Genomic DNA, 25,442 nt, shown 5'->3' with positions numbered 1-25,442 from the left:
TTTCATTAAGCTTGATAGTTCTCTTTTTCTTTTGAAAGATTTACTTCAGTGAAAAATAGAATATTTTTAAGATTACATAGTCTCGTTTAATTGCTTTCTAATTTGCAAGGTTGTACATGCAAAACATTTTACATTAAAAAATCAATTTAAAAAATCAGAGACAACCACACCTACAGTGATACAAGTCCTGTGCTGTATATTTAATATTTCAGTAATATTTGAGTAATATTGTGAATATATTGTTTGATTAGGCATTCTTTGTTTACAGAATTCATTACGGGTTAAATGTGGAAGTTGTGACATACATCATTACACCATCAAATCATATGCATAAGTCTTGTGAAAATAAAAATGACACGAACATGCACGCCTTATGCACTCCCTTGTTTCTTTCAATTTGTTTTATGTTTCAGAGTTACAAAACATAACAGTTGCAACAAGGAAGTTTTAAACAAACTCAAGAAGACGACCTACCTGTTGAAGCACAGCAAGATGTTCGAGTTAAAGAAAAGCACAGCGAGAAATACTTGAGTAAAAAAAAGAAGTGCAGCACGTGCTTCTTTGGGAAGGGACAGACACAGACAAGTTTTTTAAAAAGGCAGAAAACAGACAAATTCACAGGTTCATGAACAGTGAGTATTGTGATAATAATCATAATTTTTTTAAAAAGCAGAAATGGGTGGCTGCATTGGAAAGACAGACACATTCAAGTTCACTAAAGGTAATTGAATATTGTATACTAGCAAATTGGGCAACAGTTTGAAGCAAATGAAATAGCCAATGAGAAGCAAATGCCAGTTTTGCTGAGTGCATTGGGTTTAAGGACATACAGTTTGCTTCAAAGTTTAACTGCACCAACCAAATGAGCCGAAATAGCTTTGCTGATCTTGTAAAAGTAATACAGGAGCATTTAAAACTGAAACCATTGTTGATTGCAGAGCACTTTAGGCTTCATAAGAGAAATCAAAAGGAAAGGGAGTCCAGTTTAGTAAACATGGCCAAATTAAAGAGATTGAGCATTGTCAATTAGTGATGGGCTTAATGATGCACTGAGAGATCATTTAACTTGTGGAATCTTACAAGAAAACATTCAAAAATGGCTCCTATCTGAAGCACATTTAAACAAGCAGTTGAAATAACTGTATCAATGCAAACAGCAGACAAAGACACAATTGAGTTGCAGTCAGGCATGAAAGTGAGTGTGAACAGAACTGCAACATCTACACAGAAACCTGACTCTCTGAATAAATTGTGCCGCAATCGTGGCAGGGACTCACATACACCAGACCAATGCAGGTTTAAAGGAGAAGCTTGCAGAAAATGCAATAAAGTAGGACACACACAAAGAGAATCAGGCAGAGAAAAATAAATGGACTGCACAGGGAAGAGATAAGGATTTTAAAAAATCAAGTTGCAGTTTCAAAAAGAGCACTAACCAGCATGGTGTTGATGAGAATTCTGATAGTGTTGAGAGTGACACCGGACAGATAGCCTTGAGATTTACAATGTGAAAATGAGCAATAGACAAGCAATACGGCTTACACCAGAAGTGAATTGCAAATTAACTAAAATAGAATCGGACACTGGTTTGGCTGTTTCAGTCATTCCACAAAATGAGTTTGAACAACATTACTAAAGATACTAAACTGGACCGCAGCTATCCAACTAAGAACTTACACTGGAGAAAAGATAATTCCTGTGAGACTGACATTTGTAACAGTGAAATACAACAACCAACAAGCCATATTGGGCTTGTATGTGGTAAAATCAGGAGGGCCAGCATTTTGGGTCCGTGAGTGGCTGAGACAACTACAACTTGATTGAAGATCCATTCGCAATTTGCATATCATATCCCCTGCAAAAGTGCCAACTGAAAACAAATTAAGAAAGGTGTTGGATGATACCACAGCAGTATTCAGGGAGGGCATTGGAAAATCCCAATATACCAAGGAAAAAATTGTGTTAAATGAAAATGTCACACCCAAGTCTCACAAAGCCCAATCAGTTCCTTTTATCATCCATGATGAAGTAGTCTGCAAACTGGACTTAGGTGAGACCCACTACAGAAGGAGATGGAAGAAGAGCTCAAAGGTTATCTCACCATAAACACTCACAAAGGGGTTTATCTTTATAATCAGCTTAATTTCAAAGTGGCACCTGCACCTGCAGTCCAGCAGAAAGGTATGGACCAGGTGCTGCAAGGCTACCCAGCCACTCAGTGTTACCATTATTGTTATTGCTAAGGATGAGAAGGAACATCTCCAAAATCTCAAGACAGCATCAAAAAGATCAGAAGATTATGGGCTCAGAGACAATGCAAGTAGTGTGATATTTATAAACCAAGCATCAGTTTCTGTGGTCACACCACTGACACATAATATTTATACGTGTGCACTGAGAAAATTCAAGCAATACTGGATGCCACAAGGCCAAAAAGATGTCACGGTTGTGGTCCTTTTTAGGATTTCTCAATTATTATATAACAGGTTCCTGCCAAACCTGGCTACCTTGAACTCATTGCTATAGATCACCAAGAAATGACAAACAAGAGAAAATCTGCAGATGCTGAAAATCCAAAGCAACACACACAAAATGCTGGAAGAACTGATTGTGCCTGTTGTCTAGAAATGGCAATGGGCCAAGCAGTGTGAGGTGGCTTTCAAAAAGGTAAAGGATATGGTGACATCAGACACTGTACTCACACATTATGATCGATATTGTCCAGTGAAGCTTGCCAGAGATGGTGGAGGTGCAGTCACATCACATGTTGTGAGTGATGGAAGTGAACACCCCAGACCCTTTGCATTACATCCCTTACCACTGCAGAGAAAAATTATGCTCAGATTGACAGAGAGGCCTTGAGAATGGTTTGGGGTGTACATCGTTTAATCCAGTACTTCTATGGGAGAGAGTTTACCCTCATTACTGATCATCAATCACTACTGTCCATTTTCAATCCACAGAAGAGTGTTCCACTAATAGTAGTAAGAATATAGAGATGGGCTCCGTTTCTTGGAGAACACAGTTACAAGATTGAATTCATGAGGACAACTAATCACGGAACTGCTAATGGATTGTCCCATTTACCTTGGAAAAGGAAATAGCTGAAAAATTTATGAAAGAGGACACTCCACTTGACATATTTTCCCTAATGTAATTGAAGGTCTCCCAGAAATGGCAGAGATGAATCAAAGGGAAACCAGAAAAGACCCCACGTTGTCTTAGGTCTACAAGGGCACCCAAAATGGCTGGAATGTGCAGAAAAAATTACAGCTCCCCCATTCTTATCAGTGCAGGGATGAACTTGCCCTGGATGGAGGATTCTTGATTAATGTTAGAGGAGCTACTTGGCAGTCATCTAGGTGTGGTCGAAATGGAAGTGTTGGCTCGAAGTTTTGGTGGCTTGGGTTAGATCAACAGATTGAGCAGCACTACAGAGAAGTAGTCACCCTCTATTGCAGGAGACTGGTAACTGGGTGGCTGTTACAGGAGGAGGGGAAATGGTGAAATGCACAGTCATTGCAAAGTACACCTGTGGCCGTTCCCCCCAATAATAAGCATACAACTTCAGAGGGGCACTGTCTCGCGGGTCTCTGGCACTGATTCTGGTGCTGCGGCTCAGAAGAGCAGAGAGGTGAAGAGGTCTGCAGATTCCATAGTTAGAGGAACAGAGACAGAGACAAGATTTTGTAGGCACTATAGACAGTATGTTGCCTTCCTGGTGCCAGGATCGGGGATGTCATGGCTTTCTCAAGGCCAAGGGTGAGCAGGTGGAAGTCGTGGTGTATATTGGCACCAATAACGGGTAGGCAAGGTGAGGAGGTCGTGAAGAGAGATTTTTGACAGCAAGGTGGAAGCTGAAAACCAGAATCTCCGGGATTGTAATCTCGCTGCCAGTGAGGGTAAGAATAGGATGATTTAGCAGGTGAATGCGTGGCTGAGGAACTGGTGCAGGGGGCGGGGGTTCAGATTCATGGATCATTGGGATCTCTTCTGGGGATGGTAAAGGGACGAGTTACACCTGAACTTGAGGGAGTCCAATATCCTTGCAGGCAGGTTGGCTAAAGTTGTTCAGGAGGGTTTAAACTAATTTGGCAGGGGATGGGAACCAGAGTGAGAGCACTGAGGATGAGATAATTGGTTTTCAAATAAAGGCAATGAGTAGTGAGACTCCTAGCAAGGAGAGGCTGATGATAGAGCAACATTTCAGTCAACAGGACGAGTTGTAATGTAAAAGGTGGACAAAATTGAAAAGTGTGAAAACAGTACTGAAGGTGTTATATTTTAATGCACACAGTATACGGAATCAGGTAGATGAACTTGCAGCACGTTTGCAGATTGGCATGTATGATGTTGTAGGCATCACTGAATCATGGCTGAAAGAAGATTATAGCTGGGAGTTTAATGTCCAAGGATACCCATTGTATCGAAAGGACAGGCAAGAAGGAGAGAGGGTGGTGTTGCTTTGTTGCTAAGAAAATGAAATGAAATTATTAGAAAGAGGTGACATAGGATCCGAAGATGTAGACTCCTTGTGGATAGAGTTAAGTAACTGCAAGGATAGAAAGAACCAGCTGGGATTTATATACAGGCCACTGAACAGTAGTAAGGATGTGGCCTACAAATTACACTGGGAGATAGAAAACACATGCCAAAATGACAATGTTACAATAGTCACAGGGGATTTCAATATGCAGGTAGATTGGGAAAATCAGGTTGGTACTGCATCTCGAGAGGGGAATTTCTAGAATACCTACAACTTCAAGTTGGCTTTTCAGAGCAGCTCACGGTTGAGAACAACAGAAGATGTTGCAGTCGATTGTTAAGGACGTGGGTTCGGGGTACTTGGAGGCAGATGATAAAATAGGCCATAGTCAGCATGGTTTCCTCAAGGGAAAATCTTGCCTGACCAATCTGTTGGAAGTCTTTGAAGAAACAGCAAGCATGATAGACAAAAGAGAACTGGTGGATGTTGTGCACTTGGATTTTCAGAAGGCCTTTGACAAGGTGCAACACATAAGGCTGCTTAACAAGTTATGAGCCCATCATATTACAGGATGGATAGTGGCTGATTGGCAGGAGGCAAAGAGTGGGAACAAAGGGAGCCTTTTCTGGCTGGCACCTGGTGACTAGTGGTGTTCTGTAGGGGTCTGTTTCGGGACCACTTCTTTTTGCATTATAGGTCAATGACTGGATGATTGAACTGATGGCTTTGTTGCAAAGTTTGCAGATGATACGAAGATAGGTAGAGGGGCACGTAGTTTTGAAGAAGTAAGGCTTCAGAAAGAGTTAGACAGATTAGGAGAATGGGCAAAGAAGTGGCAGATGGAATACAGCTTCGGGAAGTGTATGGTCATGCACTTTGGTAGAAGAAATAAAAGGGTTGACTGTTTTCCAAGTTAGAGAGAAAATGTAAAAATCTGAGGCACAAAGGGACTTGGAAATCCTTGTGCAGGATTCCCTAAAGCTTAATTTACTGGTTGAGTCTGTGGTGAGGAAGGGAAATGCAATGATAGCAATAATTTCAAGAGGACTGGAATATTAAAGTGAGGGTGTAATATTGAGGCTTTATAAAGCACTGGTGAGGCCTCACTTGGGGTATTGTAAGCAGTTTTGTGCACTTATCTTCAAACATATGTGCTGACATTGGAGAGGGTTCAAAGGAAGTTTACGAAAATGATTCCAAGATTGAACATTTGTCATATGAAGAGTATTTGATGGCTCTGGGTCTGTATTCACTGGAATTCATAAGAAATGGCCTAATTCTCCTCCTACGTCTTATGGTCTTATGAAAAATTGTTGTGGTAAATTGTGTACTATAAAATCGGAAGTACAAAGAACTAAATGTTGCAATGTTTCCAAGGGAGTTTCAAAATAACTTTAATATTCTTTCTCTGTAATTTCATTTATCTAAGTACAGTATTTCCACAATTAGAGAATGGTGTAAATACTCAGGAGATCATATAGTGTCTGTGGTGAGAGAAACAAAGTTAAAATGATGGCTTTCCATCGGAGCACATCCTGCCTGACTTGCTGAGGCTTTCCACCATTCTGATTTCACATTTACCGCAGCTGATGCTTTAATGCATTTCAATCTGACAATAAGATTATGGTCTGGAAATTACAACCATTATTGCTAGAAAATGTGTTGTGATAAGAATATACATAGGAAACAGAGGCTGGAGTTGGCCTTTTGATCCCGTGTGCTTTCTCCGCCTTTGAGATTATAGCTGATTCTATGCTTCAATTCCTACATATTCATTCATATTTCTCAATATCTAAAACATATCTTAATTTCAAGTAATAATTTGATACTTATATCTAATTTACCTCATCTCTTTCGCTGACCTTCAATCTGTGGCAGAGTTCAGAAGAAGGATATGCCCAAGTATAATCAGCAGTGGCACATTTAACAAGCTGTGAAGAATCACACCAGACCAACCCACACTGATAAACCCGTTAATTTCCAACTGGGATAAAGCAATTTGTGTTTGTCCTGTGCCTGAGGACCACACAACCAGTGGATCATGCTGTTAAACCTACCAAGAACAACACATGTCAAATCTATTGACGTCTAGCGCTGAAATACAATGACTTGTCAGAATATTCTTCAGCTCCATATGTAGGTTTAACAGCTATATCCTTAATAACCTTAGAGATTTAGAAGTAATCCATTATGATTGATGGTAATCTCACTTCTGCCCATCCTCCCTTCATTAACTGATATGGAGAAATTAATGCTTTTTTAATCAACAACTGGCAACATTGAGGACATGTGGCCTGTGTTCCATTTCAGCTGATTACTCTTTGGTCCTTGATATTTAATGAGTTGATAAAACAGTGCTCTTGTAACTGCTGTGGTAGGATTAATCTGGAATTGAATTATTTAGTAGCATAGACACTAGAGTTAATTTACAGGGACTAAGCATTTAGTCCCATGGTGAATTTAAGTACAGGCGGTTTGTTTTTGTAGAAGTGGTAGAAGGCAGAACAAGCCAAAGTTCATGCCATGGCACCACAGTAAGGCAGGATTGATAGTCTTAGTTTGTGCAGCAACAGACATATTTTAGTGAAAACTGAATCCCAAAATTAATACAGTTTAACCAAAATCATTACTTGTGTGCTCACTAGCCAGGTTAAAAATGTAAAATTCTCATCACTCACTACTACCCATCTCTGAAATTTCCTCTAGCCTTTAACCCTTTTTATCCTCCTTCAATCTGGCTTCTTCATCATCCTTGGATTTATTCATTTTACCACTGATTGCCATGCTGCTATCGAAGTCCTGAACTTTGGAATTACCTCTTATTTCGCTACCAATATATATAAAACCTTCCTCCTTGACCAGCACAAATAACTTGTTGACTGACACAGTGTCATATCCTGTTTGCAACACCCTCACGAGGTAGTCCACATCATTAAAATCAGAATCAGAATCAGGTTTATTATCACCGGCATGTGACGTGAAATTTGTTAACTTAGCAGCAGCAGTTCAAATCAATACATAATATAGAAGAGAAAAATAAATAAAATTAAAATAATAATAACAAACAAATAAATAAATTACAGTATACATATATTGAATAGATTAAAAACATGCAAAAAACAGAAATAGTGTATATTAAAAATAAGTGAGGTAGTGTCCAAAGGTTCAAGGGTCCAAGGGTTTAGGAATCGAATGGCAGAGGGGAAGAAGCTGCTCCTGAATCACTGAGTGTGTGCCTTCAGGTTTCTGTATCTCCTACCTGATGTTAACAGTGAGAAAAGGGCATGCTCTGGGTGCTGGAGGTCCTTAATTATGGACGCTGCCTTTCTCAGACACTGCTCCCTGAAGATGTCCTGGGTACTTTGTAGACTAGTGCCCAAGATGGAGCTGACTAGATTTACAACCCTCTGCAGCTTCTTTTGGTCCTGTGCAGTAGCCCCTCCATACCAGACAGATATGCAGCCTGTCAGAATGCTCTCCATGGTATACCTAGAGAAGTTTTTGAGTGTATTTGTTGACATGCCAAATCTCTTCAAACTCCTAATAAGATATAGCTGCTGTCTTGCATTCTTTATAACTACATTGATATGTTGGGACCAGGTTAGATCCTCAGAGGTCTTGACACCCAGGAACTTGAAACTGCTCACTCTCTCCATTTCTGATCCCTCTATGAGGATTGGTACACGTTCCTTCGTCTTATCCTTCCTGAAGTCCACAATCAGCTCTTTCGTCTTACTGACTTTGAGTGCCAGGTTGTTGCTGTGACACCACTCCACTAGTTGGCATATCTCACTCCTGTACGCCCTCTCATCACCACCTGAATGGTTGTACCGCCAGCAAATTTATAGATGGTATTTGAGCTATGCCTAGCCACACAGTCATGGGTATATACTTTATACTTTATTGTCGCCAAACAATTGATACTAGAACATTCAATCATCACAGCGATACAGTATTTGATTCTGCGCTTAAATCATAAATAGAAAATAGAAAAGGGAAAGTAAGGTAGTGCAAAAAAACCGAGAGGCAGGTCCAGATATTTGGAGGGTACGGCCCAGATCCCGGTCAGGATCCGTTCAGCAGTCTTATCACAGTTGGAAAGAAGCTGTTCCCAAATCTGACTGTACGAGTCTTCAAGCTCCTGAGCCTTCTCCTGGAAGGAAGAGGGACGAAAAGTGTGTTGGCTGGGTAGGTCGTGTCCTTGATTATCCTGGCAGCACTGCTCCGACAGCGTGCGGTGTAAAGTGAGTCCAAGGACGGAAGATTGGTTTGTGTGATGTGCTGGGCTGTGTTCACGATCTTCTGCAGCTTCTTCCAGTCTTGGACAGGACAACTTCCATACCAGGTTATGATGCACCCTAGAAGAATGCTTTCTACGGTATAGAGAGTAGAGCAGTGGGCTAAGCACACATCCCTGAGGTGTGCCAGTGTTGATCGTCAGCAAGGAGGAGATGTTATCACCAATCTGCACAGATTGTGGACTTCTGGTTAGGAAATTGAGGATCCAATTGCAGAAGAAGGTACAGAGGCCCAAGTTCTGCAACTTCTCAATCAGGATTGTGTGAACGATGGTACTAAATGCTGAGCTATAGTCAATGAACAGCATCCTGACGTAGGTGTTTGTGTTGTCCAGGTGGTCTAAAGCTGTGTGGAGAGCCATTGAGATTGCATCTGCTATTGACCTATTGTAGCGATAGGCAAATTGCAATGGGTCCAGGTCCTTGCTGAGGCAGGAGTTCAGTCTAGTCATGACCAAACTCTCAAAGAATTTCATCACTGTCGATGTGAGTGCTACCGGGTGATAGTCATTAAGGCAGCCCACATTATTCTTCTTAGGCACTGGTATAATTGTTGCCTTTTCTGAAGCAAGTGGGAACTTCTGCCCATAGCAGTGAGAGCTTGAAAATGTCCTTGAATACTCCCATCAGTTGGTTGGCACAGGTTTTCAGAGCCTCACTAGGTACTCCGTCAGGGCCTCCCGTCTTGCGAGGGTTCACTCTGTTTAAAGACAGCCTAACATTGGCCTCTGAGACAGAGATCACAGGGTCATCAGGTGCAGCAGGGATCTTCACAGCTGTAGTTGTGTTCTCCCTTTCACAGCGGGCATAGAAAGGCGTTGAATTCATCTGGTAGTGAAGCATCGCTGCCATTCATGTATTGGGTTTCGTTTTGTAGGAAATAATATCTTGCAAACCGTGCCAGAGTTGTCGTGCATCTGATGTTGCCTCCAACCTTGTTCGATATTGTCTCTTTGCCCTTGAAATACCTCTCTGCAAATCATACCTGATTTTCTGGTACAGGCCTGGATTGCTGGACTTGAATATCACTGATCTAGCCTTCAGTAGACGATGTTCCTCCTGGTTCATCCACGGCTTTTGGTTTGGGAATGTACCGTAAGTCTTTGCGGGCACACACTCATCCACACAGGTTTTAATGAAGTCGGTAACAACTGCAGCCTACTCATCCAGGTCACAAATGTCATCAATTGTGTGGCATTCAAGAGAAGTGGGGTCATAGAATAATCAACATTGAAGGAGATTGCAAATAATTTCTACACAACAATAAACTTACAGAACAGGCATAGAAGTAGAAATTAATTTCAGCGCTAACAGGTTAGCAGTACTTGTCTAGTGAAGAAAACTGAGCTCAGCAGTGTGGCACCACTGTGCTGAAGGGACTCCGTAAATTTTGCATCCCACACTGAGCTTTACAGAAGAGCTATCTGTAACCACCTTCATTGTATGGGAATGATGATCCTATTGAAGAACGTAATAACAAGTAAGACATTGATGAGGCCTAATTTGGAGTCATGTGTGCAGTTCTGGTCACCAACCTGCAGGAAAGATGTCAATAAGATTAAAAGATTGCAGAGAAAATCTTCAAGGATGTTGCCAGGACTTGAGGACCTGAGTTATACGGAAAAGTTGAACAGATTAGGACTTCATTTTCTGGAGTGCAGAAGAATGCGGGGAGGTAAACAAGATTATGAGAGGTATATAAAACCCTCACTAATTTTTATAGATGCACCGTAGAAAGCATTCTTCTAGGGTGCATCACAACCTGGTATGGAAGTTGTCCTCTCCAAGACCGGAAGAAGCTGCAGAAGATCGTGAACACAGCCCAGCGCATCACACAAACTAATCTTCCATCCTTGGACTCACTTTACACCGCACGCTGTCGGAGCAGTGCTGCCAGGATAATCAAGGACACGACCCACCCAGCCAACACACTTTTCGTCCCTCTTCCCTCCGGGAGAAGGTTCAGGAGCTTGAAGACTCGTACAGCCAGATTTGGGAACAGCTTCTTTCCAACTGTGATAAGACTGCTGAACGGATCCTGACCGGGATCTGGGCCGTACCCTCCAAATATCCGGACCTGCCTCTCGGTTTTTTGCACAACCTTACTTTCCCTTTTCTGTTTTCTATTTATGATTTATAATTTAAATTTTTACTATTTACTATCGATTTGTACTCCAGGGAGCACGAAGTGCAGAATCAAGTATCGCTGTGATGATTGTACGGTCTAGTATCAATTGTTTGGCAACAATAAAGTAAAGTAAGTAAGTATTGGGTATATGCAGGCAGGCTTTTTCCATTGAGGTTGGGTAACACTAGAACCCCCACGAGTTAAGGGTTAAGGTTGAAATGTGAAATATTTAAGGAGAACTTCTTCACTCAGAAGGCGATGGAAGTGTGGAAGGAGCTGCCAGTGGAAGTGGTGGATGTGGGTTCGATTTTGACATTTAAGAGAAAGTTGGGTAGGTGCATAAATGGGTAAGTTATGGAGGTCTATAGCTCAGGTGCTGATTGGTGGGATGTGGCAGTTAATAGTTCAGCACTAACTAGATTGGCTGAAGGTCCTTTTTCTGCGCTTTAGTGTTTTATGGCTCTGTGACTCCAGGTAAATGAATTATTTTTTAAGTGTTTTAATTTATTCATGATTTTATTGTTTTTACATTATATTTATTACTTCTGAATGTAGTTTTTCCTTGTATAATTATTTAAATCTGTTTTCAAATACCTTTTGGAGCCATTTAAGTACTGTTCAGAAGCCTTTAACAACTGGTGAACTGGTCAAGTCTATCAGTGCGTTCTGTAAGTGGAGTTTTCGTGGTAAACCAGTTGATGCCCATCCACCATTCAAACTTTCAAATTGCCACTCATCTCCAGGTTTAACAAACTGTGAATGCTTGGATCCACACACCAATACTAGTTTAGTACGGGTGTGCATTCAGGCCCATTTCTTCTTGTGACTTATAGCAATTTTTAAATTATGGCTTGCACGGTACTGCTGCTGCAAAACAAAAAGTTCCAAAGCATACCTTAGTGATAATAAACCCGATTCTGATCCCTTTTCTATGCACCTGGGCCTCAGTTTTCATATTCTGTTTTTTACTCCATGAGATCGCATCTTTTGTTCTCCTTTTCCTCTTAACCTGGTTCACTCAAAAATGTACTTTCATAATGTATAACTTCTAACTCAAAATGAATTTAAAATTGATCTATTAATAGATCACGGATTGTCCAGCAAACCTGCCAGTTCAAAGTCTAAAGTGTGCTGGTTTATAAGAAATTATTATTAAAATCAGAATCAGATCTAACATCACTGGCATATGTTTTGAAATTTGTTAACTTTATGGTGGCAGTACAATGAAATACATTATAAATAAATACAGAGAAATAAACAACTGAATTACAGTAAGTGTATATATGTTGTATGTCTATTGAATAGTTAAGGTAAAATAAGTAGTACAAAATTACAGAAAGAAAAAAGTAAGGTAGTGTTTTTGGGTTCAATGTCCATTTAGGAATCGGATGGCAGAGGGGAAGAAGCTGTTCCTGAATCACTGAGTGTGTGCCTTCAGGTTTCTGTACCTCCTACCTGATGGTAACAGTGAGAAGAGGGCATGCCCTGGGTGGTGGGGATCCTTAAAGATGGATGTTGCTTTCCTAAGTCTTGGATACTATGGACGCTGGTATTCATGATAGAGCTGACTAATTTTACAAGTTTCTGCAACTTATTTCGATCTTGTGCAGTAGCCCCCACCTCATACCAGATGGTGATGCAGCCAGTCAGATACATTTGTAGAAGTTTTTGATAAAATTAGATAATAAGAATAAGGATTATATTGGGTATGATGAACAGCTGAGTTACTTTTCTTTGGAAATGAGAGAGCTGAAAAGTGATCTTGAAGAGACCTTTAAAATTTGTGAAAAGTCATGAGAGAGACAGTGTTTCCAATCATATCATAGGAAAGGACAAAATCAGAGGATATAAAAAAAGATTCAAAGCAATCAGAAGAAATTCAGAAAAAAATCCTCACATACTAAATATTAAACTTTCAATCACTAAAAGTGATTCTGAATGGTTTAGAAAAGCTGCATTGAAGTGAGGTGAACTTAAAAATATGAGAGAGAAGTCCAAGTTAAAGTCCAGTTTATTGCCATATCCCCAAATACAGGTGCAGTGAAAAACTTACTTGCTACAGCATCACAGACACATAGCATCATATAAGCAGCACTCACAAGAATAAAAACTTCAAATAAAAATAAATTAGATACAATGTTTACAAGAAAGAACATGATAAGCACGAAAAATGGTCATTCTGGTGCCAAGTGTTAGAAGTTGTCACAGTGTTCGTGAACTGCAGTGATAAGCGCTGTGCTGGTTTGTTCAAGAATCAAATGAATGAAGTAGCTGTTCTTGAATCTGATGGTGTGGGACTTCAGGCTTCTGTAGCTCCTGCCTAATGGTAGCAGTGAGAAAATGTATGGCCCAGATGGTGGGGATCTTTGATGATAAGATGTTGCCCTTCTTGGGCCATTGGCTCCTGTAGGTACCACCAATAGTGGGGAGGGATGTGCATCCTGCAGCTTCTTTTGTGCCTGTACTTTTGAATTGGTGTACCAGTGCATGAGGCAACCAGTCAGGATACACTGAACAGTGCATCTAGAACTTTGTTGGAGCATTCAGTTGCTGAATGATGGGATTCAGATAAGGAAGGAGGGGAGTATCTTCAGTGGAGCATTACAACTGATATGGATTAGTTGGAAGAAATGGTGTGTTTCTATATTGCATACTCCTTGTAAATCTGTTGAAAATTATTTAAGTACCGACTCAAAATACCAAGAGATGTACATGCTTTTCAATAAAACTTCAACATTAAAAAGCAAGAAGATGAGCAGCATCTCAACTTCGATTTAGAATAAGAAATCAGTTTTAATTCCAAAGTATAACCTTGATCTAATTTTTATTACAAACAAAACAAGAGAATTAGGAAACCCTAAAGTCCTGCACCAGGAATTGTACTATTAGATATTTTTCTCAAAATATTTATTTGTGGGATATGTGTAATAATTGGTCGACCACTTTTATTGTCCAACCTGAGTATACTTACTGGCTTTCTTTATCATTTCAGAGGTCAGCTGAGAATTAATCACAATGCTGTGTGCCTTGGTTCACAGAAGGTCTAACTGGGTAAATATGGTTGTTAACGTTCCATGAAGCACATGAATGAAGCAGATTTTTAAAGCAGCTGGCAGTTTTGTGATCACAAGTAGTGATACCAGAGCTTTTACTCAATGTTTTATTTCAATGTTTAGATTTACATTCCTAGCCGAAAATGATTATTTAGACTAGGAATTCCAGATCAATTGCCTGGGTCCATGACTATTGGTTCAATAATTTAGTTGGACAGATACGGCACTCAAAAATAAATATATTTCTACATAATATTCTCGGGTCAAAACAATAACTGCAAAAGACAGAGAAATTTAGATAATTAGATGCTGTTTTGGAACCATATCTGGTGACTTCAGTTTGGCATTGGTGGTGGGTTACAAAACAATATGAACACATTCTTGACATTGTTCCTTTTTCACTTTGGATATCTAAGAACAATTGCATTTCAAACCGCAACCTCCCAAGGCCTGAATGTCATCATGCATATGATGACTGCTGCCAACATGGTTCTGAGTTGCAGTGTTCCTGCTGCATCCTAAAGTCTTCCCCAAAATATCCGAAGGATCACTGGTGTCCAAAGTACAGATGTTTTGCTTGTTATCCATTGCTGGAATATGAGAACAATTTTCTCAGTGTCAAAAAGGATATGGCATTCTAAGTACCTTTCTGTTGTGTTTATATGTCGAAGAGGACAAAGCTGGCAGAGTGATTTATCTATTAAATCCATTCAAGATGCTTACTCACTGTCTTTAACTTGGACAAATCTTGAACTTGGCCTTTGGGAGGTTGGTCATAAATGTCTGCCTGAGAAGTGACCTGGATCTGTTCCAATTTGCCAATTCGTCACAACAGGTTAACAAGAAATGCCATACACTTGGCTCTTCACTCAGCTGGTGAAACACCTGGGCAATGAAGATCAGGATGTTCTTCATTTACAACGGTTTTGCATTCAACACTATCATTGCTAAACTTCAAGATCTGGGACTCAGTACTTCCCTGTGCAACTGGATCCTCAACTTCTTTATTGGCACACTGCAGCCAATATGGATTGGGAACAACATGTCCCTCCACATTCCCATCACCATAGGTGCACCACAGGGCTGTGTGCTTAGCCCCTTGCTCGATTCACTTTATACCTGTGATTGTGTAGCTACATTCAGCTCTAACACTGTAGTTAAACTTGCTGACAACACCACTGTTGCCTGAATCAAGGATGATGACAAATTGACATACAAGAGGGAGACTGAAAATCTGGTCGAATGGTGCCACAACAACAACCTCTCATTCAACGTCGGCAAAACCAAAGAACTGATTATTGACTACAGGAGGAAGAAGCCATGGGTTCATGAGCCAGTCCTTAGTGAGGGAACAGAGAAGCTTTACGTCCCTTGGCATTAATATATCAGAGGATCTGTCCTAGCACAAGCACATAAATGACATTACAAAGGCCTGACAGCTCATCTACTTTCCAAGAGGTTCGTGTATAATCAGCATGTCACCAAAGATTTTGACAATCTTCTATAGATGCACAATAGAGAGTATCCTGACTGGTTGCATCACAACCTCGTATGGAAACAACGATGCACAAGAATGGAGAAAGCTATAGAAAATGGAGGGCACATCCCAGTCCACCGCCAGCATCCATCATCAACGAACCCAACCATCTCCTCTCGCTACTGCCTCGGGTCCAAATTTTCCAATGGAAGAAGGACTCGACCATGGCTGACAAGTGAAGTCAGAGCCAAAGTAAAAGCAAAAGAGAGGGCATACAAGGAACCCAGAACTAGTGGGATGATAGAAGATTGGGAAGCTTTTAAAAACTTGCAGAAGGGAACTAAGAAGGTCATTAGGAAGGAAAAGATGAATTATGAAAGGAAGCTGTTGCCTAATATCAAAGAAAATACTAAAAGCTTTTTAAAATATATAAGGGGTAAAAGAGAGTTGAGAGTAGATATAGGACCAATAGAAAATGATACTGGAGATATTGTAATGAGAGACAGAGATGGCAGAGGAACTGAATGTGTATTTTGCATCAGTCTTCACAGTGGAAGATATCTGCAGTATACCGGCATTCAAGAGTATCAGGGAAGTGAAGTATGTGCAGTGAAAATTACAACTGAGAAGGTGCTCAGGAAGCTTAATGGTCTGAGGGTGGATAAATGTCCTGGACCTGATGGAATGCACCCTCGGGTTCTGAAGGAAGTAGCTGGAGAGACTGTGGAGGCATTAACAATGATCTTTCAAGAATCGATAGATTCTGGCATTTTACCAGATAACTGGAAAATTGTACATGTTACTCCGCTATTTGAGAAGGGTGGGAGGCAGCAGAAAGGCAACTATAGATCTGTTAGCCTTACATCAGTGGTTGGGAAGTTGTTGGAATCGATTATTAGTGATGAGATTACAGAGTACTTGGTGACAAGATAGGCCAAAGCCAGCATAGTTTCCTAAAAGGAAAGTCCTGCCTGACTAACCTACTGAAATTTATTGAGGAAATTACAAGCAGGGTAGACAAAGGAGATGTAGTAGATGCAGTGTACTTGTATTTTCAGAAGGCCTTTGTCAAGGTGCTGCAAATGAGGCTGCTTAACAAATATAAGAGCCCAAGGAATTACAGGGAAGTTACTAGCATGAGTGGGGCATTGGCTGATCAGCAGAAAACAAGGTGAGAATAAACGGATCCTATTCTGGTTGGTTGCCGGTTACCAGTGGAGTTCCACAGGGGTTGGTGTTGGGACCGCTGCTTTTTACAATATATGTCAATGATTTGGACTATGGGATTAATGGATTTGTTGCTAAATTTGCCAATAATACAAAGATAGGTGGAGGAACGGGTAGTGTTGAGGAAATAGAGAGCCTGCAGAGAGACTTAGATAGTTTAGAGGAATGGGCAAAGAAGTGGCAAATGAAATACAATGTTGGAAAGTGTACGGTTATGCACTTTGGTGGAAGAAATAAACGGGCAGACTATTATTTAGATAGGGAGAGAATTCAAAATGCAGAGATGCAAAGTGACTTAGGAATCCTTGTGCAAGATACCCTAAAGGTTAACCTCCAGGTTGAGTCGGTGGGAAGGTGGCGAATGCAATGTTGGCATTCATTTCTAGAGGTATAGAATATAAGAGCGGGGCTGTGATGTTGACGTTCTATAAGGCACTTGTGAGACCACACTTGGAGTATTGTGGGCAGGTTTGGGGTCCTTATTCTAGAAATAATATACTGACGTTGGAGAGGGTTCAGAGAAGATTCATGAGAATGATTCCAGGAATGAAAGGGTTACAGTATGAGGAATGTCTAGCAGCTCTTGGGCTGTATTCCCTGGAGTTCAGGAGAATGAGGGGGGGACCTCACAGAAACATGCCAAATGTTAAAAGGCCTGAACAGATTAGATATGGCAGTTATTTCCCATGGTAGGGGTATAGGACAAGAGGGCATGACTTCAGGATTGAAGGATGTCCATTTAGAACTGAGATGCAGAGAATTTACTTTAGCCAGAGGGTGGTAAATGTGTGGAATTTGTTGCCACGTGCGGCTGTGGAGGCCAAGGCATTGGGTGCATTTAAGGCAGAAACAAATAGTTGCTTGTTAGCCAGGGCATCAAAAGATATGGGGAGAAGGCAGAGGAGGGGGGATGACTGGAAGAATCGGATCAGCCCATGATTAAATGGCGGAGCAGACTTGATGGGCCGAATGGCCTACTTCTGCTCCTATATCTTTTCATCTTCTGGGCAGGAGGAACAAAAGCCTTAGGTCTCACACCACCAGGTTTAGAAACAATTATTGCCATCAGGCATTTGAACCTATGTGAATAACTTTAATTAGCACTACACTGAACTGGGTTGCCTGTTTTTCGGCCACTCGCATGGATCCCAGCTATGTGTGCCTGTTTGTTGGCTATGTGGGACATTTATATTCCAAGCCTACACTGGTATCACTCCCCAACTTTTCCTACACTACATCAACAACTGCACTGGTGCTGCTTCCTGCACCCCTGTGGAGCTCAACCTTGCCTCCAACTTCCACCCTGCCCTCAAATTTACCTGTTCATTTCTGACACCTCCCTCCCCTTTCTCGATCCTCTCTGTCTCTATCTCTGGGGACAGCTTTTCCATTGATGTCTATTATAAACCCATGGACTCTCACAGCTTCCTGGACCATACCTCGTCCCACCCTGTTACTCGTAAAAATGCCATCCCCTTCTCCCTCAATTCCTCCATCTCTGATGCATCTGCTCTCAGGCTGAGGCTTTTCATTCCAGAACTAAGGAGACGTCCTTCTTCAAGGAAAGGGGCTTCCCTTCCTCCACCATCAACTGCATCTCTTCCATTTTGTGGACGTCTGCCCTACTCCATCCTCCCACCAGAAGGGATAGGGTTCCTCTTACCCTCACCTACCACCCCAGCAGCCTCTGCATTCAGCACATAATTCTCTGTAACCTTCACCATCTCCAACGGGATCCCATCCCATCACCAAGCACATCTCCTCCACCATCCCCCCCCCCCACTTTCTGCGGGGATTGCTCCCTAAGTGACTCCCTTGTCCATTCATCCCTCCCCGCACTGGTCTCCCTCCTCGCACTTATCCTTACAAGCAGAACAAGTGCTATATCTCCTCCCTCACTACCATTCAGGGCACCAAACAGTTCTTCCAGGTGAGACGACACTTCACCCATGAGTCTGTTGGAGTCATCTACTGTGTCTGGTGCTCCCAGTGTGGCTTCCTGTATATCACTGAGACTTAACACAGTTTGGGAGACCACTTTGCCAAGCACCTATGCTCCATCCGCTGGAAAAAGCTGAATCTCCCAGTGGCCACCCATTTTAATTCAACTTCCCATTCACATTCCAATGTGTCAGTCCATGGCCCCCTCTACTGTCGCCCCAAGGCCACACTCAGGTAGGAGAAGCAACATCTTATATTCTGACTGGGTAGCCTCCGAATGACGGCATAAACATTGATTTCTCAAACTTCTGGTAATGCCCCACCCTTCCCATTTTCCTCTTGTTATACCTCCTTACCAGTCTATCACCTCCCTCACTTTGGTGGTCCTCTCCCTTTCTCTTTCTTCCATGGTCTTCTGTCCTCTCCTGTCAGATTCCATAAGACATAGAAGCAGAATTAGGCTATTTGGCCCATCGAGTCTGCTCTACCATTCCATCGTGGCCAATCATTATTTCCTCTCCTCAGCCTTCTCCCCGTAACCTTTGATGCCACGTACAATCAAGAACTGATCAAGCTCTGCCTTAAGTACATCCAATGACCTGCCCTCCACAGCTGCCTGTGGTAATAAATTCCACAAATTCACCACCTTCTGGCTAAATAAATTTCCCAGCATTTGTTTTAAATGGACGCCCCTCTTTACTGAGGCTGTGCCCTCTTGTCCAAGACTCCCCCACCATGGGAAACATCCTTTCCACATCCGCTCTGTCTAGGGTTTTCAACATTTGAAGTTTCAATGAGATCCCCCCCCCCCCCAATCCTTCTAAATTCCAGCAAGTGCAGACCCAGAGCCATCAAATGTTCCTCATATGATAACCCTTTCATTCCTGGAATCATCCTTGTAAACCTCCTCTGAACTCTCTCCAATGCCAGCACATCTTTTCTTAGATGAGGAGCCCAAAACTGCGCATAATACTCAAGGTGAGGCCTCACCAGTGCTTTTTATCACCACTAGTCACTGGCAGCTAACCAGAAAAGGACCCACTCGCTGTCTCCTACCAATCAGCCAATGCTCTAACCACGCCAGTAACATTCCTATAATGCCATGGGCTCTTAACTTGGTAAACAGCCTTCTGTGTGGCATGCTTTATTTCCCCTTCTCTAGCACCATTCACCTTGTGGTTCTTCCTCTCCGCCCCTCACTTTCTAACTCTGAATCCTCACTTTTTTCCCAAGTCCTAATGAATAGTCTTGGCCCAAAACATCAACAATACTCTTTTCTACGAATGCTGCCTGGCCTGCTGAGTTCCTCCAGTGTTTTGTGCGTCCTTGGCTACAATCTACAGGCTCACTTTCAAGTCTCGCCAGAAGTCATGTTCTCAGTATTACTTTTTATTTGCACAGATTAGTTGCTTGTCAGTTTTCATGTAGTATTTTGTAAATTCTATTATATTTCTTTTTTTGTCCAGCTATTCTTACATTGTGTGACTGCTTGCTTACATGATGAAGAGGCTCTTCTTGGGCTTCAAGCCAGGTACAGGTATCAATTATAGGATTCCCTGTGAGTGGAGCGGTGTATATTGGCCAGACAGGACACATGGTGGGTGGAAATCCGCATCAAAGAGCACAGGAGGTGTATCTGTTTGGGTTACCTGGAGAAATCAGTGGTAGCAGAACTCTGTATTTGCAATGGCCATAGGATTGATTTCAGTGGCACAAAACCACTGTACTATGCCAATGGCTTTTGGGATCGCCTAGTGAAGGAAGCCATTGAAATAAAACTAGAGGAAAATAATTCTAACAAAGACAAAGGTCTCACTCTAAGAAAGATCTGGAATTCGATTGTAAACAAGGTGGGAGTGGAAACCTGACTGGATGAGGACTAACCCATCAGGAAGGACAGAATACAGGGGTATAAATACCACCAGATGAGACATGCCCAAGCATCATCCCTGAAGAAGATGACAGAGTTTGTCATCCAAACGTCAGGTAAATCAATACTTGAAGTCCGAGAAGGATTTATTCATCATATATGCCAGGAATGCACTAGATATTCTTTTTGCTTGTGTACATGATAAATAAACTATTTTTGTTCAGTTCTTTCCCTATTTGCATGATTGATAAATATTTTTTGCTAATTTGCATTACGCCAATCTGATCATTTTAAACTCTTGTCAATCCATTACCCTCTTCAGCTGTACTTCAACACACATATACATTTTGAGGCTCCAGTGGTAACTCCAACCACTGTCAAATGGCTTCTGTGTTGGAATTTAAGAAATATTCCTCAATCAGAATGCTAGATTATAACATACAGTATTAAAGCCCTTTAATGAACCATCATCAGACAAAAAATTAAGGGATGCTTGGTTAAACCCAATGATCATAGATTAGCAAATTGCAATTAAAAATTTGGAATTTAAGCCTAAATAGATTGTTGTCATGTGACAAACAGGGTATAGTTGGAGTAAACACAGATTTAGTCCTTAAAACTGAAAACTGAGCACCTGCCCCTATTTCTCCTTAAAAAATTACCATTATATTTTATTTGATAATAATGCTGTGAAGTGTCTTGGGATATTTTTTAACTGGAAGGCAATTTGAAATGCAAGTTGGCATGAGAGGTTATTTCGACATCACAAAGAACTGTCATGGAGAGGCTGCAATTTTATATTTAATAGTTTTGGGAACAGGCGTTCAGGGAAGGCTCACATGTGACTTTCATGGGACATCGATAAGGCAGTCAAACAAACATCTGAAATAAAAGCAAAATTCTGGATCTGCTGAATGAAAGGAGATTTGTATTTCAAAGAGACTGGTTATTGAGGAGGAATACCACAGGAAGCAGGGTTTTATTTTTCAATCCTTGTGTTTTATCTTCCTGTGCCAAAATTAATTTCAAAATGTGGCAAAGAAAAACCCTCATCTTAAAAATTGAACAACGAGGTGAGAGAACACTGAATCAAGTGGGACACCACATTTCTCAGAACACACCCAAGAAATAGGAAGCAAATCAGAGATCGTCCTGAAGCAAAAAGTGCAACAATTCATGATCTCACTGAATTCACAAATAATACATTTCATAATTTTAAGTTTACTGCATTGACAACTGCTATAAAATACATAACAAAACAAACTCCCTCTATGACACAGCAAGCACATCAATTTCAGTAAAAGTTGTGATGTTATCTAATACAGTACACATTTATTTTTGCAAATTCCAGCAGGCCACAATGCCCCAGCATCTTAAAGGTTTCAAATCAAACACTACCTCTGAAAAGTGTAATTCTGGAAAAAAAAAGAGTCCTGCCTACCCCCCCCCCCACTAAAACCAATGGCAAAGGTTGACTACAAACAGGTAATTTCTCTGCTTTGTCTATTGAACTTTATACAGATTCATTACAGTAGTGGTTCACAATAGCTTTTTTTAAAGTAATAACCTTGTGCAATTGACAGTTCTCTATTTTTAATTCAGCTGATGAATAATGGGCTGTGGTAGAATAAAATCTGTCAAAGCATAGCAATCTATAAGCCTTCGTCAAATATTTGCATTATACTTATTTATCTTGAAGTCATTACTGGCTTAGAATGTAACAGTAGACAGATGAGGTATGGATTTTAACCACTAGTTCATCTGGATTTAAAAGGCAATTTTCAGGTGATTTCATTTAAAACTTCATCTACAAAAAATAGACTTGCTTATATTTGAGCAAAGCTCCAAAATCTATTTTTTTTAAAAAACACAAATTGTCAACTTCTAGACTCTAAAAGAAACAAATCATAACACATCTACAAAACACTTACTTGAAATAATACTCTTTACTCAATTAAGTGAACTGCCAAAAATGCAAATTTCAGAATAGGTTTCCAAAATTATCTTATTTATATCAAGCATTTATAGATATTTACTAAAGCCTTATATGTGTTAATTATTGTTTATTGCTTTCTGAAGGATCTTGATTGCAAAGAGAATTCCAAAGAACTGATGGTTATATACAATCAGGTCAAAAAGAAACTGTAAAGTTTTATTTTCGTTCAATTCGTGACTCAAAATGCAATCTCCAAATATACTTAATAATATAGCATAATAAGACAATGTTTAACATCAAAGCATTATAGATTACTACTTTAATTATGAAAGTTACTTCAGTGGACATGATAAGGAATACAATGATTAACTTTGTTATGTATTTATTCATGAGTGGCAGAATAATTGAATAATATGAATACAGGCTATTAAAGGAAAACCATGAGAATTATACATTACATGACAAATTTGCATGACATTACATGACAATTTTTTCATTATGTCTCTAATACATGATGCATATTGCTTTTCTTCCAGCAGTATCAAGTGCTCTTTGTAATCTCCATGTGATGATTTCACAAGTCTTGCACATTTTTGACATGAGATGCAAGAGAGAGCAATTACTTTTGGGACTTGGTTCAACAACAATCATCCTTGGGTAGGCTACAACTTGGGCTTGATGCAAAGCCAACTGATATTTACATGGTCCATGATGCACTAATTCAGTCTCTTCCATGCCCATATAATTGTCATCAAACACTTGGAAATGTTCCGAATGAGAATATTCAATTCTTATCAACAAGTTGACAAAAAATGTTGAGGATAACTAACGATAATTTTAGATTATTTCCAAGAACTAAAGAAAAGAAAATTCAGTTTCAAGATCAAAGTGCAAATTCGGATTCTAAATAAAAAAATCAATTCTATGAGCTTTGAGAAGTGTTGGAAAGAAGTATCAAATTGAAAACCATTTCCTGAACCCAGTTTAGCTATTGAAAAAGAAACAGATGGTGAGGAGTTAATTAGAGGCATTGTTAGTTTTGAAAGTGGCTGTTGATCAAAGGCTTGTAAAGTAAACTCAAATTTTCACTCTACAATCAAAGCAGGGAATGCAGAAAATTACACAAATCAATGGGACAGTTAGTGTTCCAGTTGCTTATTGACACCGCCATCTGTTCTGTTTCATAATCTCCAGCAGCATCAGTTGGTGCAGCTCAGGGCAGTGATGCTCTCTTCAATTTCAGTTAATTTTTTCAGCAGTTGATTCACTTTGTTCTCATTTAACTCCAAGCAGAGAAATTCTGATTCCTAAGACAGAAAAAAAAACCAGAATTCTTCAAATTCAAAGATAATGACATGTCAACTCTACATTTTGTTTCAGGTCTTCAACAAATCTTGAAACATTATGCCTCAGCAAACTATTGGTACAGGTTGCTAATCATTGTGCCCAGGGCCCATGCATCAATCACTGTTTTACCCCATTCATCAGTTAACCAACCAGAAGCAAAGTCAGAATCAGGTTTACTATCACTGGGATAAGTCTTGAAATGCAAACACGAGAAAATCTGCAGATGCTGGAAATTCAAGCAATACACACAACATGCTGGTGAACACAGCAGGCCAGGCAGCATCTCTAGGAAGAAGTACAGTCCAAGTTTCGGGCCGAAACCCTTCGTCAGGACTAACTGAAACAAGAGATAGTAAGAGATTTGGGAGGGGGAGGGGGAGATCCAAAATGATAGAAGACAGGAGGGGGAGGGATGGAGCTAAGAGCTGGAAAGTTGCTTCGCAAAAGGGATACAGAGCTGGAGAAGGGGGAGGATCATGGGACGGGAGGCCAAGGGAGAAAGAAAGGGGGAGGGGAGCCCAGAGTAAGATGGAGAACGGGCAAGGAGTGATTGTGAGGGGGGGAGGGGAGGTAGGGAGAGACAGAGAGAGAGAGAGAGAAAAGAAAAAAGGGGGGAATAAAAATAAGGGATGGGGTAAGAAGGGAAGGTGGGGCATTAACGGAAGTTAGAGAAATCAATGTTCATGCCATCAGGTTGGAGGCTACCCAGATGGAATATAAGGTGTTGCTTCTCCAACCTGAGTGTGGCTTCATCTTGACAGTAGAGGAGGCCGTGGATAGACATGTCAGAATGGGAATGGGATGTGGAATTAAAATGTGTGGCCACTGGGAGATCCTGCTCTCTCTGGTGGACAGAGCGTAGGTGTTCAGTGAAACGGTCTCCCAGTCTGCGTCCAGTCTCACCTATAGAAGGCCACACCGGGAGCACCGGACGCAGTATATCACCCCAGCCAACTCACAGGTGAAGTGTCGCCTCACCTGGAAGGACTGTCTGGGGCCCTGAATGGTGGTAAGGGAGGAAGTGTAAGGGCATGTGTAGCACTTGTTCGGCTTACAAGGGTAACTGCCGGGAGGGAGATCGGTGGGAAGGGATGGGGGGGGATGAATGGACAAGGGAGTCGCGTAGGGAGCGATCCCCGCGGAAAGCAGAAGGGGGGAGAGGGAAAGATGTGCTTGGTAGTGAGATCCTATTGGAGGTGGCGGAAGTTACGGAGAATTATATGTTGGACCCGGAGGCTGGTGGGGTACTGGCTGAGGACAAGGGGAACCCTATTCCTAGTGGGGTGGCGGGAGGATGGGGTGAGAGCAGATGTGCGTGAAATGGGAGAGATGTGTTTGTGAGCAGAGTTGATGGTGGAGGAAGGGAAGTCCCTTTCTTTAAAAAAGAAAGACATCCCCTTCGTTCTGGAATGAAAAGCCTCATCCTGAGAGCAAATTTACTTTACTTTATTGTCGCCAAACAATTGATACTAGAGCGTACAATCATCATAGCGATATTTGATTCTGCACTTCCCACTCCCTGGATTACAAATCGATAGTAAATATTAAAATTTTAAATTATAAATCATAAATAGAAAATATAAAAATGGAAAGTAAGGTAGTGCAAAAAAACCAAGATGCAGGTCCGGATATTTGGAGGGTACGGCCCAGTTCCGAGTCAGGATCCGTTCAGCAGTCTT

The 25,442-nt window shown here is 41.0% G+C and overlaps 1 protein-coding gene and 1 long non-coding RNA gene across 4 annotated transcripts in view; one reads left to right on the top strand and one right to left on the bottom strand.

The window, feature by feature from the left end:
* The window catches only part of LOC134350611 (uncharacterized), a 49,690-nt gene that overhangs the window by 7,510 nt on the left and 16,738 nt on the right, over window positions 1-25,442 (top strand). Inside the window, exon 2 of the long non-coding RNA XR_010018944.1 lies at window positions 414-632. This is a non-coding gene — a long non-coding RNA (uncharacterized LOC134350611). The remainder of the gene's footprint in view (window positions 1-413; window positions 633-25,442) is intronic.
* The window catches only part of commd1 (copper metabolism (Murr1) domain containing 1), a 104,082-nt gene continuing 101,251 nt past the window's right edge, over window positions 22,612-25,442 (bottom strand). For all 3 annotated transcript variants that reach the window (XM_063056060.1, XM_063056061.1, XM_063056064.1), the window contains one exon: window positions 22,612-23,723. In XM_063056060.1, coding sequence (XP_062912130.1) covers window positions 23,616-23,723 — 108 coding nt within the window. In that variant the 3' untranslated portion in view covers window positions 22,612-23,615. The remainder of the gene's footprint in view (window positions 23,724-25,442) is intronic.

Source organism: Mobula hypostoma, chromosome 8 (assembly GCF_963921235.1).
Source record: "Mobula hypostoma chromosome 8, sMobHyp1.1, whole genome shotgun sequence".
Lineage (NCBI taxonomy): Eukaryota > Metazoa > Chordata > Chondrichthyes > Myliobatiformes > Myliobatidae > Mobula > Mobula hypostoma.
This window is presented reverse-complemented; position numbering and strand designations above follow the sequence as displayed.